At 37.8% G+C, this 14,772-nt stretch overlaps 1 protein-coding gene across 2 annotated transcripts in view; it reads right to left on the bottom strand.

Moving 5' to 3' along the window:
* Nucleotides 1–2,539: 2,539 nt before the first annotated feature.
* Nucleotides 2,540–14,772, bottom strand: part of FRS2 (fibroblast growth factor receptor substrate 2) — a 78,772-nt gene continuing 66,539 nt past the window's right edge. For both annotated transcript variants that reach the window (XM_080391129.1, XM_080391130.1), the window contains 3 exons: nucleotides 13,517–13,675; nucleotides 12,429–12,592; nucleotides 2,540–10,071 (listed from right to left, as the gene is read on the bottom strand). In XM_080391129.1, the coding sequence (XP_080247255.1) occupies nucleotides 9,121–10,071; nucleotides 12,429–12,592; nucleotides 13,517–13,675 (1,274 nt within the window). In that variant the 3' untranslated portion in view covers nucleotides 2,540–9,120. The remainder of the gene's footprint in view (nucleotides 10,072–12,428; nucleotides 12,593–13,516; nucleotides 13,676–14,772) is intronic.

The raw sequence follows: 14,772 nt of genomic DNA, 5'->3' as shown, positions 1-14,772 counted from the left end.
GCTATTACATCATCCGCATCACCAATTAAAAGCAGTGAACAGGAGATACCCCAGCACAATCCTACTCAATACACTCTTCATTTCAATATTAAAAAATTGGTAGCTATTATCTTGGCAGCTTTGCAGACGTGAGAACCCATCCAAGCCTTGTTCTGTCACTGCTTTTCCTCCGCACAAAAAGCCCATTTAGTTACCTGGTCATATAAAAAAAGTTAATTGGTTTGTATGGCTTGTTCCTCAAGAATTAATTCCAGCTGGTATTCCTCTCCTTGCTGCCAGATACAACCCTCGTGGGATATACACAAAGCTGTTTGTTCTAGATTCAAACTGGCCAAAGATTGGTATCTATCCCAATGGAGACAGCAAAAAAGAGCTAAAGCCATGACTAAAACTCTGAAGACTTTCACATCTACCTCTGGTTTTCAGTACATCAGTACCTGGTTAGTATTTTTTCTTGAGTTCTTTGGGCATTTTACTTTGTTTTCTTCAGAGAGATATCTTCTCCCCCTTAACATTGTCTTGAAAACTAGAGTACTAACTAAATTTTAACATCTTCAGTTTTCCTCATAGTTGTGTAGAAAATGTAGGGGTAAAAACCCAACTAAAACAATGTCAGCTCTTTTTATTTCAGAGCATTCATAAAGATTTGCACTGAACTAAATTCATTTTAATTCACGTTTGCTGCTACTGTGGTGTGAGCTGGGGAAAAAAGAGATTTTAAAGTGCCTTGGACAATTAACTGCGTTCTGGCCTTCAGGAGACCAAATGCTCATAGAAAAACTTACTACAGCAAATTTATAAATTTGGTTTAAGGGGCTTTTGACTATCCCTAAGCTATGAGTTACAATGTGTACAAGTAGCAACACCAGAACAGGAAGAACCCAGCAGCAGATTGAAAACGACCTTGAAAGAGATGAGGTGATTTACAAAGTATATGTGTTTACAAAAACATTAAAAATTAGGCACTTTTTCTTTTCTCCTCTTACAGTGTGACCTTAAAAATTGCCATCGGCACAACAGAGGTGAGGGCACTGCACAGGCTTGGTTGCTTAGGGATGAATTCTCGGACCTCCACACATCTCAGTATCTACTGATAGCGCTTTAATTCAGATTGAGACCTTCTGTTTACAGCCGAGGTGTTAATGATGTAGTAATAATAAAGCAGCAACTGTTCCCTGGTTTCTTTGGGACCAATAATACAGGCATCGATCACAGTATCTATTTTAAGCCTTAACTTCAGTGAAACCATTCACTCAAACCTCTGAGCAAGAGTTTGAGGAAGGAAGGGAAAGAACCCAGACTCTTCACAAAATTCAACCCTTCAGGTGCTCCCAACTGAAAATTAACAGATGTATTATTGTGTTTTGTGTACAGGATTTTAACAAGGCCAGTTTATATCATTATTGGAAATCCTAGTACTAGGCACATAGGGCTGGAAGGTCAGCTCTTTAATGCTTGGCTGTTCAAATGCCACCTATTTTCAGCTGGCTTCAAAATTTTATTTTGTAACAAAGCATTAGGTCAAGAATGCAAGGCACATGCATATTTTAATTGGAATCACTTATATCAGTTGCATGATGTTATAACATTGCTAGCGATTAATTCTCTTAACTGCATGTATTTCATCTGCTGTCACATCAGAACAGGTGCACTGAAGTATTTCAACCAAACGTTACTGGGAAGCTTTCCGTCCATTTGAAATGAAGGCACACAGAACCAAAGTTTCTGCTGAACTCCATATCATGCTAGTATGGAAACATTAAGTGTAATGGACTGCTAAGCTGCCATGCCTGTTAGGAAAGCTGCAAAACCGTTGGCCGGGGATATGGAAACCTTCTTGAGAACTGAGTTTTCAGATTTCATAAGTTACCTAACCAACATTGTGCAAGGACCACATAATGGTGTTTCTTAAGAGGTTCTGAAAACAAAACATCTCCCGATGTTTCTGGAGTTTTGTTCATTTTGCCATTTATTATGGCATATTAGGCATAAATTATGCCATAAAACAGTGACTTGGGAGGGACGAAAGAGAAAATACTGAATTATGATAAATCACCACCATATTTTACAGTCTCCAGAGGAAAGGCCACCTGGACAGGACTTCAACCATGTATTTTCTTATTACTTCCTTTCTGAATTTATCAGTACTATGCTAACAACGTCCATTTGGGTTTTGTGAAATCTTACTCATTTAGTAACTGAGAACAGAGCACATTCAAATTGCTGCCATGTGATTCACCAGCCAGTAGTTGATAGCAACAGTAGTACCACCAAAAAAAGAAAAAAGTCTACATACATAAGAAAGATGTGACAGAACACTAGTAGAAATAAAACAAAGGCTTGGAGAAAAATTTACAGACTACAGGTCATCATGTTCTGGGTTTGTTTTGTTGGTTCTTTTTCTTACCACTAAGTAATGAGTCAAATACAAGGAGGGTGAGGACGGGCAGGGAGACAGGTACCTGAAGCAACAATTTAAAGGAAGAAATACAATCCAGTGACACCAACACTGGGAAATACTGAAAAAACTCACAGACAATTTTCAATGTAAAATCAATAGTTTATTGCCATGCTACAATTATTTTTTTTTTCAAATGAAGTTGGCACTGGTAAAGGGGGAAAATGTTATCATAATACATAATAGATTTTTAAAAAAATGCACATTTGGTAAGCTTTCTCAAAGATGACAGCTTAAAACAAGTGGCATGATTTTTTTTTTTAAGATTAATGTGGAATGGCATAAAAATACACTCTTTCTGCATAGTATAATATCACTTTTTTCATAAAAGAAACATGGAATGTTTGTAAAAAGAAATTCATTGAACAGGGCAAAGTAACTGAAATTTTATAAACAATTTGGCAATGGTACTCCCACTGTTTAGACATTTTTATATAAAAGAAATAAAAATCTAGAAAGCTACCTTTATACAAAGTTGCTATATTTATGCCTTTACGTAGGAAAAAACATTTTATAATGCAAATTAGGACATACAATAATCTTACAATATCATACAATGTAATGACAAGAAAGGAACATACAACATAAGATTTTGGCCTTTGTAGAAACGTCTATTTCTGCATTTAATAAATGCATTTGTGGCACACTGGTGACTATTGTATTTTTACTACTACCAGTCAGCTTTCATGCTAGCGTGTGGTATTCAGCAGTACTGCGATGGCAGGTCTGCAGTTTAAACAGACTTTTTCAGGAGATGAAAGGTGATGCTGCAATGAAGCGAGATGTGAAAAAGGCAACGTGCCTGCTGGTTGAGACCTCTGTGTTGTGGGACATCATACAACACACTTTCATACCAGAGCATTTCTTATACATTCAGTTAAGTACCAAAGTCTTACAAGTGAGAACATCTGTGTTCGAGATTTGGCAAAATTTCAGGGAAAATACAAAGTTAGTACCAAATATATATAACGTATTATATATAAAATGTGGGTGTATGATATACACACATATTCTAATGCAAAAAAACTGCATTAATATGGAGTTAAATTTGCTGACATCCATTGCTAAATAACATAACCATTAAAAAGCAGGTGTAATCCTGATCTTTCACACTTTAGAATCACTTCCTCTTTCATACATAATAGTTAAAGCAATATATATGCAAGTATCACTAAGAAATCAAAATTCACATAGTCATCTGAACTCTGACCACAACAAATAGGAAATTTTTTTAGTACATGTAATTAAATATATTTTTACAGTATTTTTAAACCATTCCTGAAGAACTTGACCAACCAGGTCCTCAGGTGTAACAGAGCTGTTATGTCAGCAGAACTCGGATCTTGTAGGAGCACATCCAGTGGCCCCCGAAGTCAACACGCATCATTCATTTGGTTTCAAAGGACACTGCATGAGGCCCGAACAAGCTCCGGAAGGATCACCCTGCTAACAAGGAAGATTCCCTGATGACATCAAAGCTCCTACCTCAGACTTCCTTTCCTACTGCCCAGGGGAAGGACTGGCATAAACGACACACGGACTCCGGGCTCTCTGGGTTGTTGGCAGGTGGCGCTGGAAAAGAGCATGTACAGCACAGCCCCAGCACCAGGGAGTGGCAAGGTGAGCTTCACGGCATCTTTTGTACTAAGGCTTCTCGTGGAAAGCAGAGGAGCTGCTCTTCCACGCTCATCGCTTGGCAATTCAGTCACCACAGGTCTTAGACAGGAGTTGTGGCTGGGACCCCAAGGCATTAAGTACTTTGCAGACACAGAGGAAGACAGTCCCTATTCTCAAGGGCTCAAGCCTATTTCTTAATCATATTTTTTACATAATCTCTTCTGTATATACACGTATTTGCTACATAAAATAGAATTACACCAAAGTAATGGATATAGCAGAAAACATTGTCACAATATATGTATATTACCGCACTAAATCAATAAAACTGCAAGAAAAATTTCAAAATGCCCTTTGTAATATATAAAAATATAGAAATGTCCAACACTTGTTTCACCAACTTTAAAGGTAACTTGTCTCTCATATTTTATCTGTAGACCTACATTATTTCCAAACAAAATACTGCGTTAATCTGGAGTAAACACCGTGTTAGGGTAATAGCCTCATAAGACATCTGACAGACTTAGTCACACACTTAAAGTACAGTATCAGAAGAAATAATGTGTACATGGTCAGAGTTGCAGCTGCTAAGTTTGTCTTTTCGTATTCACTTATCTTGTCCAAAAGAGGAAGTAATTCCTAACGATTGTGAAAGAACCTCAACTCATGACTTCCTGTCTTTTTCGTATATGCTCTGTAAGAAGGACATCAGCAACCTTGACTCCATCTTAACGCAGTTTTTTGTGATGGAATTTCTTCTGGATTTTTTTTTTTGGAGTGTATATGAATTTAAAATAAAGATATCATAAATGAACTTATGTTTATATTAAGTAAATACTGTCAAATATAAATGCCTGAATTGCTACCTCAAGGAAAAGATGGGAAAGATCTTATCATTAAATTCAAAAAATACCTAATTCTATCTATCACACTGAAGGACCAAACTTCTTTAGGGGAAATAGGAGAATTTAAGTCCACTATTAGTTCCTACTAAATTAGTTTCATCTTATTTGCAGCCATTAAATAAATTACTACAGTGCAGAAATGGAATTTCACCATTGATCCCACCTTACACGAAGAGAATACTGCTTAGAGTATTTTAGAGGTCCAAATCAGATACATCATTATATGCTCGAAGTAGTAACTAACATTAATCAGAACTTGCATTTTCCTTCACTGACAGTGAATAATGACTATCTCTCTCCAGACCGTCTCATTGAGAAGTGGTTAAATATAAAATAAAAACAAGGATAGCTAGATTTTGAGCCAATACACACTGTTGTAAAACCAGCAAAATCAACTGCTGGTCTGTCATGGGCAAAAAAACCAGCCCTGTTTTGACACTGGTTTGGACTTTGTACAGCTTACTCCTTTCTGTGGCACTTTTTACACCCCAAGCCCTAGTCAGAGATGTAAACACATGTACAAATATCCAAACATCTGAGGGAAGGGGTGTGTGTGTGTGGTGTTTAACCATTTTACGATATGAAATGTCTATTTGAACACTGGATATTTCTATAAAAGTCCTGCAGACTTCAATAGGAACAGGAATAGTGCTCCAATACACACCATTACATTCAACCCCGGTCATGCCAAATGTACTTATTGGGGGAAACAAAAAATGTTCTAACGAGAGTTAAGGTTTTCAGTATGGTCTTTTTTATAGTGTTTCATGGAGCCACCAAGAAACACTACAAAACCAAAAAACCTGGTTCTTCTCTTGACATCAATTTGAGAAAAAAATTATTTTCCTGATATAACCAATGGATTAAATTCTCACTAACTCTATTTCTGGTACAATCTTTATTATGTACTTTTGGTCACTGTTTCATCTTTTTTATCAACTCTGTTTCCTTGATGGAAAGATACACTGATGTACGCCTTTCCCAAATCACTGCATGAAAGGAATACCTACAGTTAAAGGCTTTCCCTTGTCAGACGTGCTTGAACGGTAGCAGCCAACTGCATGTTATGGATGAGAAGTAGAGCAGACAGAGATGCTGCCATTTTTGCAGGTCCTAGTTTATGTAAACTTAACATGTCTCAGTTAACGTTACTAAGGAAAATGATTGCATACTTGTAGTTTCTCAGTCTATACACCTGTGGGCCCAAAATAAATATGATCTAAATACTGCGGAGGGATCTCAGCTGAAAACTGAATCCTAGATTACAGATACTAAACCTAACATCACAGCCTTTAGAAGAGACTGAACTGAAAAAAATATTTACCAAGTCTTGAAGGGTAAAGTGCATTGCAACTACATCTAATTCAAGGGGCAGAAAATAAGGAATGCTAAAGATGAGTAGCGTAGGTAACAGGGACTACCGGGTATGTTTGCAGCATAGACAAAATGAGAAAGCATATTCCCGCCTGTAAAATATAAGAGGGTAAAAATATGGAAAATATGTTGTCACACTTGTCAATATAATTAAGGCTACAGAAAGTTGAAATTTCAGTATGTTCTCAATTTTGGGGACCAGAGCTAAGAAAACACCGCCTAAGTAGTACTGTAAATCTTGCAACAACATAAAATTACTTATGCCTTGTACGATCTGAGACTATTCAGGATAAATGCACAGGAAAGCGCAACAAACTAAGGAGGGATATGGTTGGTTGGTATAATTTCAGCAGGTCACTTGGGATCTACTTGAAGCCTCTGTTTCCCTAGTTGTCAACTTCCCTGCCTCATAGGTCTCTTTTAAGGATCCAATTAATTAGTATTTCTGAAACACCCATACTATACAGTGGAGACCAAATATTTCTAGGCAGCTAGCTAGATCAAACACAATTGCCTCGAAACACATGCTGAAACATTAGTTCTGCTCACGAATTTAAGTGAGCTGTAAGCTAAGAACAAGAACCACACATTAACCCAGTATTTTGCAACACCTGGTAACTTATCTTCAGTACAGGCCAAGACTGGTCCATAGCCTAAGGTGAGGCAACAGCAAAGATGTGAAGGAGCACTAACACTGCAGACCTGGAAAACATCTAGCTCTAGGTAGTCATTACTTTCTTGAGCACCAAGGTCTCCCCACAAGTCAACGAGTCTATCACAAGAGTATGCATAGGTTGACCGTGAAATTATTAATGAGGTGGGTTTTTTTCATCTCATTTAAGTTCCTCACAATGGTTTCAATGACTCCTATTTTTTACTTCTGAAAATTATGTTCTTTGTGCATCTGGTATTTCAGTACTGTACAGTCTGTAAAGAATAATGAAAGTCAGAGTGAAAAGGTTGCCTGATATCCCTTAACAGTGTGGCAAGACACACGTATTTCAGGTGCTGCTACTGCTGCCACTACTGAACTCAGAGAAGACCACAGAAAAAGCTAACAAAGCAACAGGAATACACTCCAATATAAAGACTGAAAATAATTGTAGTTTGTTGTGGTTTTTTTAATAAAACTTCAAATATTGCATGAAGACCTTTATTTTTTTTCAGATCTCCAAATGGCTTTTCTTGCATGTTTTTCCTCACAGTTCAAGGGTTATTTTACATCACACCAGTTCACATAAGTGTCAATTCCTTTGCAATCACAGTCTGGAGAGCAATCACTGCTGCTGCTAGTATCAAGGTGCACCTGCAATACTGCCAGAATTCTACAATTCTTGCGCATTAGAAAAAAACCAAACCAAAGCCAACCCCAAAAACTCCTGCTAAGAGTGCATCTAGCATATTCAACAAACATTCTACCTGGATATACCTTTAACACTGAGCAGCCATTGTTGTAATCAAATTCACCAACTGCAAAAGAAAAGTATGCTCATAGATAATACTACCTTCAGATAATTTATTACATATCTTTCTAAATTAAAAGTATACTATCAACTATGGATGCACATTGCTAGAATGTGCAATTTTCTATAAAGAACTATCAAGTCCAGTACCCTGCCTCCCGTGTAACCTGTGTCTAATGCTTTAGAGGAAGACGATAGCTGCATAATAAACCAGTTGTGCAATAATGCATGCTGCTAGAGAGCTGGGATATTTCTGTCAGGCATGTAAAAGTAGAACACTGGACAAAGACAACCATTTGACCTTCAAGAGTCTTTCTTTGTCAAATGCAGAGAGTAAGACAAACACATAAATGACCCTGAACGATAATTAAAGTTATGTACAAAATTTTGACTTTTAAACCAAGACATTATAGAACAGATAAAAAAGAAACGCACAAATGCAAAGAAAGGAAGGCACACTGAACTACGAAATTACAAAAGAGCCTTAATTCACACAGCCAACCTGTGAATTCTTTCACCGAAAAAACCCAAAACACTAATGAGATTAAAATTCTGTCAGATTTCACAAGGAACTTGATATGCCACTCGGAATTCTCTTCTAGCGGAAGGAGCTTAAGGCTGGGTTTACATGTGTTTATAGCTGTGATCAACGAACTTTGTGCCCTCTCAAATATCTCACAAGTTAAGAAAACTATCAGGAATTAGAGGCCTTCTTGCCCATGTGGTCTTAAAATAAAACCCAAACCCCCAACAAACAAAAAACAAAAGCAACACAGACAAAAAAGGTGTGGTGTTTATATCCCTTGAGATGAACCAATATATCTTGTGTACATCAAACTGAATGAATTAATGCATTACATACATTTCATTCTGGAAGAGCCACTTCAATGAGGAATGAACGCAAAATATGTATCTTGAAAGATTAGGTTGACCTGCTAATAATGCACATATCAACAGGCTTTAAAAAGTGTTATAAATGCCATTAATGAGTATAGGCATCAGACCAGAATATTTATAAATTCAAAACTGGCACATCACTCAGACTCTAATCAGTTTAAAGAGGCACTGTGAAAGGTGGTGACGCTGCTGCTATGCACTAGTTACTACTACTGTAGAATGAAATAGTGTTACCTAAATGAATACTTGCTCTACATTAATTCCCTTTAGTTAGACAAGTACATGAAGTATGCAGAAAAAATTCTATTAGTCTATAAAAGGCGTTAGTGTTAAGAAATGCAAAGTACTTGCATCTTCAATTTTATAAACTTCACAAAAGGTGCAAATGATTTAATGCTTCCCAGGCTCACATAGGCAGGTCAGTACTGTTATGTCTAGTTTTCCTAGAAGTACCATCATCTCGGGGCAGTGCTTTTTGCAAGCTTGACATAGCAGCAGTTCTTTCAATGTCTATCACAGCATACAGCTCTGTGCGCCTGGTTGGAGTTTGCGGAAGTGGAGTGGTGGGGGTTTTTGGAGTCTGAGGGTTGTCGGAGTCACTACCACCTTCCAAGTCAACCTGTATATAGTTGAGCTGCCTGTGTTCTAAACTTGGACGCCTAATGTCGAAGTTAAAGACTGTTGGGGTACAGTCCCGACGTCGTGTAAATTCTACTTTATGAGCACTTGCTGGTACTGTTACATTCTCTGTATTGACATAATTATGCATTGGATCTAGGTTATTGTGGTAGCCATTCAGAGATGGGGTCTTTGGTCCTAAACTGTCATCTTCATCTCTACTCATCTTGCGGGCTTCCCAAACAGGAGGCAAGGATGGCAAGTTCTCATAGTTCAATAGCGCAGTTCTCCTCTGAGCAGAGTTGTTAATGTTCTGGGAGTCTGAGGTACTGGTTGATGTCAAACGACCTCTCCTGACCCCTGAGGCACTAGGGATTGATAACCTATTTATATTTTCATACACCAATTTATTACCAGATGGTGTTTCCCTACGTTCATCACTGTCGTACCCAGTGTCCCATTCAGTGTTGTTTGTGCTGCTGCCGCTAACTTGATCTCTCCCAAGTTGCTCCAGTTTTTCTCTTTCCATTAACTGCCTTTGAACAGGTGTTGGTCCTAAAACAAACTTGACTCCTTCAGGCTCCAGGAGAACCTGAGCATCTCTGTCATCAGTACACATCTGATCTTCTTTCACTTTAGTTGTTTCAGTGTTTGAAAGCTTCGATTCCAGTGGCGCATGCACACTTGATCGGTTTTTTCTTTCCTCTTGTACCCCAGTAGTGTTGACATAAGTGTGCACCTAAAAGGGGAAGAAAAAAACCCAAAGGAAATTCAAATGCTGTTCTGTGCTTTCCCCCCCCCCCCAAATTTCTTTCCTTAACTCCCCACTTTTCTAATCAAAATACCTAAAAAGCAAATCTCATGATAGCAGCTGTTCAAGAGCAAAGGTCATCATTTTGTTGAACTGTGCTCTGTTTTGGTTGTTTTTTTTTCACCTGAAATTTTACTGTTGGTTTTGTTACTGCTACTCTAACAAAAGAACAGAATTTACATCCTACATTAAAACATCAAATTAAAATAATTATCTCAGTCGTGCTCTAGTTACAGCTTTTCAAGTTCTATTCCAGCTCTGCTGTGGTCACGGCAACACTGGGCTGCTCCAACTTAGCTCATTAGTTCACCTGGATAAATCAGTGAGACATCTACTTTGTTGTCCCTTACCATGACAGTGACCAACAGTTCAACAGTTGCTTTGGCTAAATTTATCTTTGTAATTTCCATGCTGCAAAGGAAATCTATTGTTCATTAAAAAAATCCAAACAAACAAACCACCACTAAAAAAACCCCACGATTTTGTCTCGTGTACTACTCAAGCAATGAGAAGTTAGTTCTACTGAAAGAACAGTCCATTCTTTTTATTCAAGACCCAACAGCCTCCTAATACTAGAAATGAGTAGAAAAACACAGAATTCTATATGAACTATGGCACTCAGAACTAAAAAGGAGCAGGAGTTGGCTGCCAGATGTCACTAAGAAAGGCAAGAATACATCACTAGGTTATCCCTCCAAGTTCCCACAGTGGATCAACACAAGGCTGAATGGGAAAGCCTGGAGTAGTGGATTCCTCCTCTAAATTTTAATTCTGTGTCTGGATACCCAAGCAGCAAAAGTAGTATTTTAGAGCAGCAGCCATCCAGCCTTCCCAGCTTCTCTGTCAAGCTCTACAAGCTGAAGTGTTCTTTACAGCTCACTTGACTCCTACGCTGATTTTTTAAAACTCATTTACTCTTCAATAACTCCAACAATAACACTTGGGACTCTTTTGTGGGGGCTCCTAACCAATCCCTTCCCACAAGACAGTTCACCGCACTTTTCTCTGATTACCTTCTCCAGTTACCAACACTGTTTCTTATCACACACAAGAGTTCTTCCTAAACCGCCACACATTTTATTAACCTTGACTAACATTTTTATCAGCATCCTGAATGATGAGATAGAACACACCCTCTGAAATTTTCAGTCTATCCCAGACCAGTAGGGTTTCCACTAAGAGGGATCTCAGCAGCCCGGAGAACTGAACTCTCAGAAAACTCATGAAGTTCAGCAACAGAAATTGCAAAGTCCAGTGCCTGGTATGGAACACCACTGACAGTACAGGCTAGGCACCAACTGACTTGAAAACAGCCTTGCAGAAAAGTAGAGGGGGTCCAGGTGGATGATAAGCTGAATGTGAATCTGCAGTGTGCCCCTGCAGCAACGCAAACCAAACATGCACTGGTTTGTGTCAGCAAAAGCACAGCCAGTACGTTAAGGAAAGTGATTGTTACTGTCAACTCAGCACTTGTGAGAATGCATCTGCGCTCCCCAGTGCAAGACAGACATCACCACACCAGAGCAAGTCCAGTGGAGAGCCATGATAGAGCGTGTGACATGCAAGAAGCTGAGAGCACCATCCTTATTAAATCTTAACAGAAGGCCACGAAACCACCTAATAGCTGTTTTCAACTACCTAATAGATAAAAAGACAGAGCCAGACCCTTTCTGAACATGTTCAGCAAAAGGCTAAGGGGCAATGGATACCAGCTTTAACAGGAAAGAAGTCCGATTACCCGTTAGGGAGAAATGCCTTCTCCTAACAAAGGTGGTGAAACATGGGAACACATGGCTCAGACACTGGAATCCCCTTGTTTGGAGTATTTAAAGCATGAAAGGACAAGGTTCTGTGCAGCAGCCTCTAATTCTAAAATTTGACCTGCAGGACTCTAGAGGTCCCTTTCTAACCTAAATCATTCCATGATCTCTATTCACCAAATAGAAGACTTCGCATGTAAAGAAGGTTTTTGACCAGAATCTCTCATAAAGTACAATTTATGCGTTTAAAAATAATTACCGAAATTTTTGAAAAGAGTATACACAAATACATACTTGTATATAAATATGAAAAGCAACTTAAAACAGTTACTTCTCCTCAGCAAGCTATCCTACAAAGTATCATTTTAAAGATGTAAAGCAAACGCTTTTCAGAGGTAGTTAACATACAGTAGAAATACATTACACCTGATACTGAAAAACATAAACAAAAGCCTACAGAACAAGCATCTGAAAAATGTGAACTAATGTAGAACCTAAGTTATATGAGGGGAAAAAAATACTCACTTGCTCCTCTGCTACAAGTAAAGGATGCGTTGATTCTTCACCAACAGAGGGGAGACGTGCACTTCCAACAGAAGGATGTCTGCTGGAAGGATGTGATGAAGCATCTCCAAAAGATGGATATCTGGGGTAGCCATTAGGTAAACTTTGTGCATTGAATCCAGGAGCTGATTCAATTAGAAAACAAGCAAGATCATATTAAAATAGAACATTTTACTGTATATGAGTAAGGTGCTTTGTATCTTAATTTTAACTTTTCAAAAGAGAAATTAAAATATGTTTAAACTTAATACATATTCACAAGACTCAGTTTTACTGGGGGGAAGGAAAGGGAAAGCAAATTGCAGAGTATAGCATCCCAGCGTTTACTGGGAAACATGTCTGAAGCAACCATTGAAATCTAGGTGTATTACACACTGCAGTTCTGCCAGTAAACTCCCTCTCCAACTTCTCTTTCCACCATTAATAACATGTCTCCCTAACAAACAGGGACTTATGTACTGAAGCTTCCATTTCTCTGAAATCATCAATAACCTGCAATTCCTAGTTTCAAATATCAAGCCATCTGCTTGAGATTACCTAAAATCCTCTGGTATTTCTGAAAGGACTTCACTCTACCCATCCGTCTACTCACGGCAAAAGAAAGATTACAAACCCACCGTAGATGTGGTATTACCGTTACTTTTTTCCCTTAACAAAAAGGTCAGAACATTGCCCAACACTCACGTTTCTCAGAAATGCATCAGTAAAATATAGTGATATATTGTAATGCAATTCAATAGGTGTAATCATAAGTGTTCGCAGGAACACTGCTTCACTGAAGCCATGTTCTTATGCAACAACAAAGCTCCCAAAGCTTATTTCTTAAACCTGGAGAACCTGATTACGGCAGTTTTGCTCCCAAGACTTAAGATTCTCAAAGGAGAATCTTCAGCAAGTACCTCAAGAGAACGCATTACTGGTAATTAGCCCTTTAGGTTTAAATTCGTTTTCTTTTTAATTATTAAAGATTTAATGCAAATTAAATGCTATTTTTAGCTAAGTACCATATTACATTCAGCTATGTCATCTGACAGTATAACCATACTTACTGGTTGGTGTTCGAGGGGTTCTTGGAGCTTCCAACTCAGTTTGATGATTATTCCTTTCTACTACTGGTTCTTCTACCACATTTATGCTATTATTCTGCATTATCTCTTGCAACATATTGAACAGCTCTTCTGCACGGGCACATTTAAAGGCAAAGATTCCTACAAATACACAAGAAAAAAATCAAAATCCTTTAACGTAAGAAACATGCCTTACAATGTACATAACTTTCAAAAAACAGAACTGGAATCCACGTAATGAATACCTGTTAAAGAAGCAAAAATGTTAAGAAATTTTCATTGCACCAAACCACACAAAATTACTGTGAGAACCTTTACAGTGTTTATCTAATAGAAGAATAAGATTCCCATGCACCAAAAGTTTAATTAGAACAGAAAACTGATTCAGTTAAGAGCAAAACTAAAGTTTTGAGTGCTAAATGAGGGGTAAAAAAACCCAACCAAACAAAAAACCCAACAAACCACAAAACAGGGCAAGTTGTTTTTTTTTTTTTTTTCTTTTAAGCTGATAAAAAGGATACCTATTAAATAAATAAATTTTTAAAAAGCCCACTACATTAAAGTGCTGTGGTGCTACAAGGTCATATTTTTTTAAACCAGATTTCTATTAAATTACCATAAAAATAAGATACCTGCACAACAGGAAAGAAGGATTTAAACACTGGGAAAAAGCTTAGCTTCTTGAAGATGATTAAAATGATAAGCTACTAAGACAAACTGTGTGAAACAGACAGTAACAAACCAATTGTTTTAGGCTAAAGGATAGACACAGAACACAAAGTTAGCAGCAATACCATGTATTTTGTGTGTGTATTGTGCCACTTTGCCTTTAAACAGCAGGGAGCGCCCCAACTTACCCTCACCAGCAAAGTCGCAGCTTTGGGTTATTCTTCCATTGAAAGCATGAAGTTAAAGTTGACATGCTTGTTAAATGTGGGTGCAGGTGCTCATTTTTTAAAGTGAGTATTACAGTCTTAAAACACTCTTTATGAAAAACTACCAGGCTATATAGCTAGTTCTGTAAGTGTTAATAAGTTCACATACTGACAATTACTATCATCATATATTTATTTAAGGACACAGAACTGTGACAGATCAGAACTACCAGAAATGCTCCACATGGCAGGATTTCCCCAACCCATGATCCAGCTCAAGTACAATAGTCCATGTTTAATTTTCTGTGTATTTCTGAAGATTCACACTAGATAACTTCAATCTTAATGGACAAAAAAAAAAAA

Source organism: Falco punctatus (assembly GCF_963210335.1).
Source record: "Falco punctatus genome assembly, chromosome: 6".
NCBI classification, from domain to species: Eukaryota; Metazoa; Chordata; class Aves; order Falconiformes; family Falconidae; genus Falco; species Falco punctatus.
Note: the sequence above shows the minus strand (reverse complement) of the source record. Positions and strands in the feature narration are given on the sequence as shown.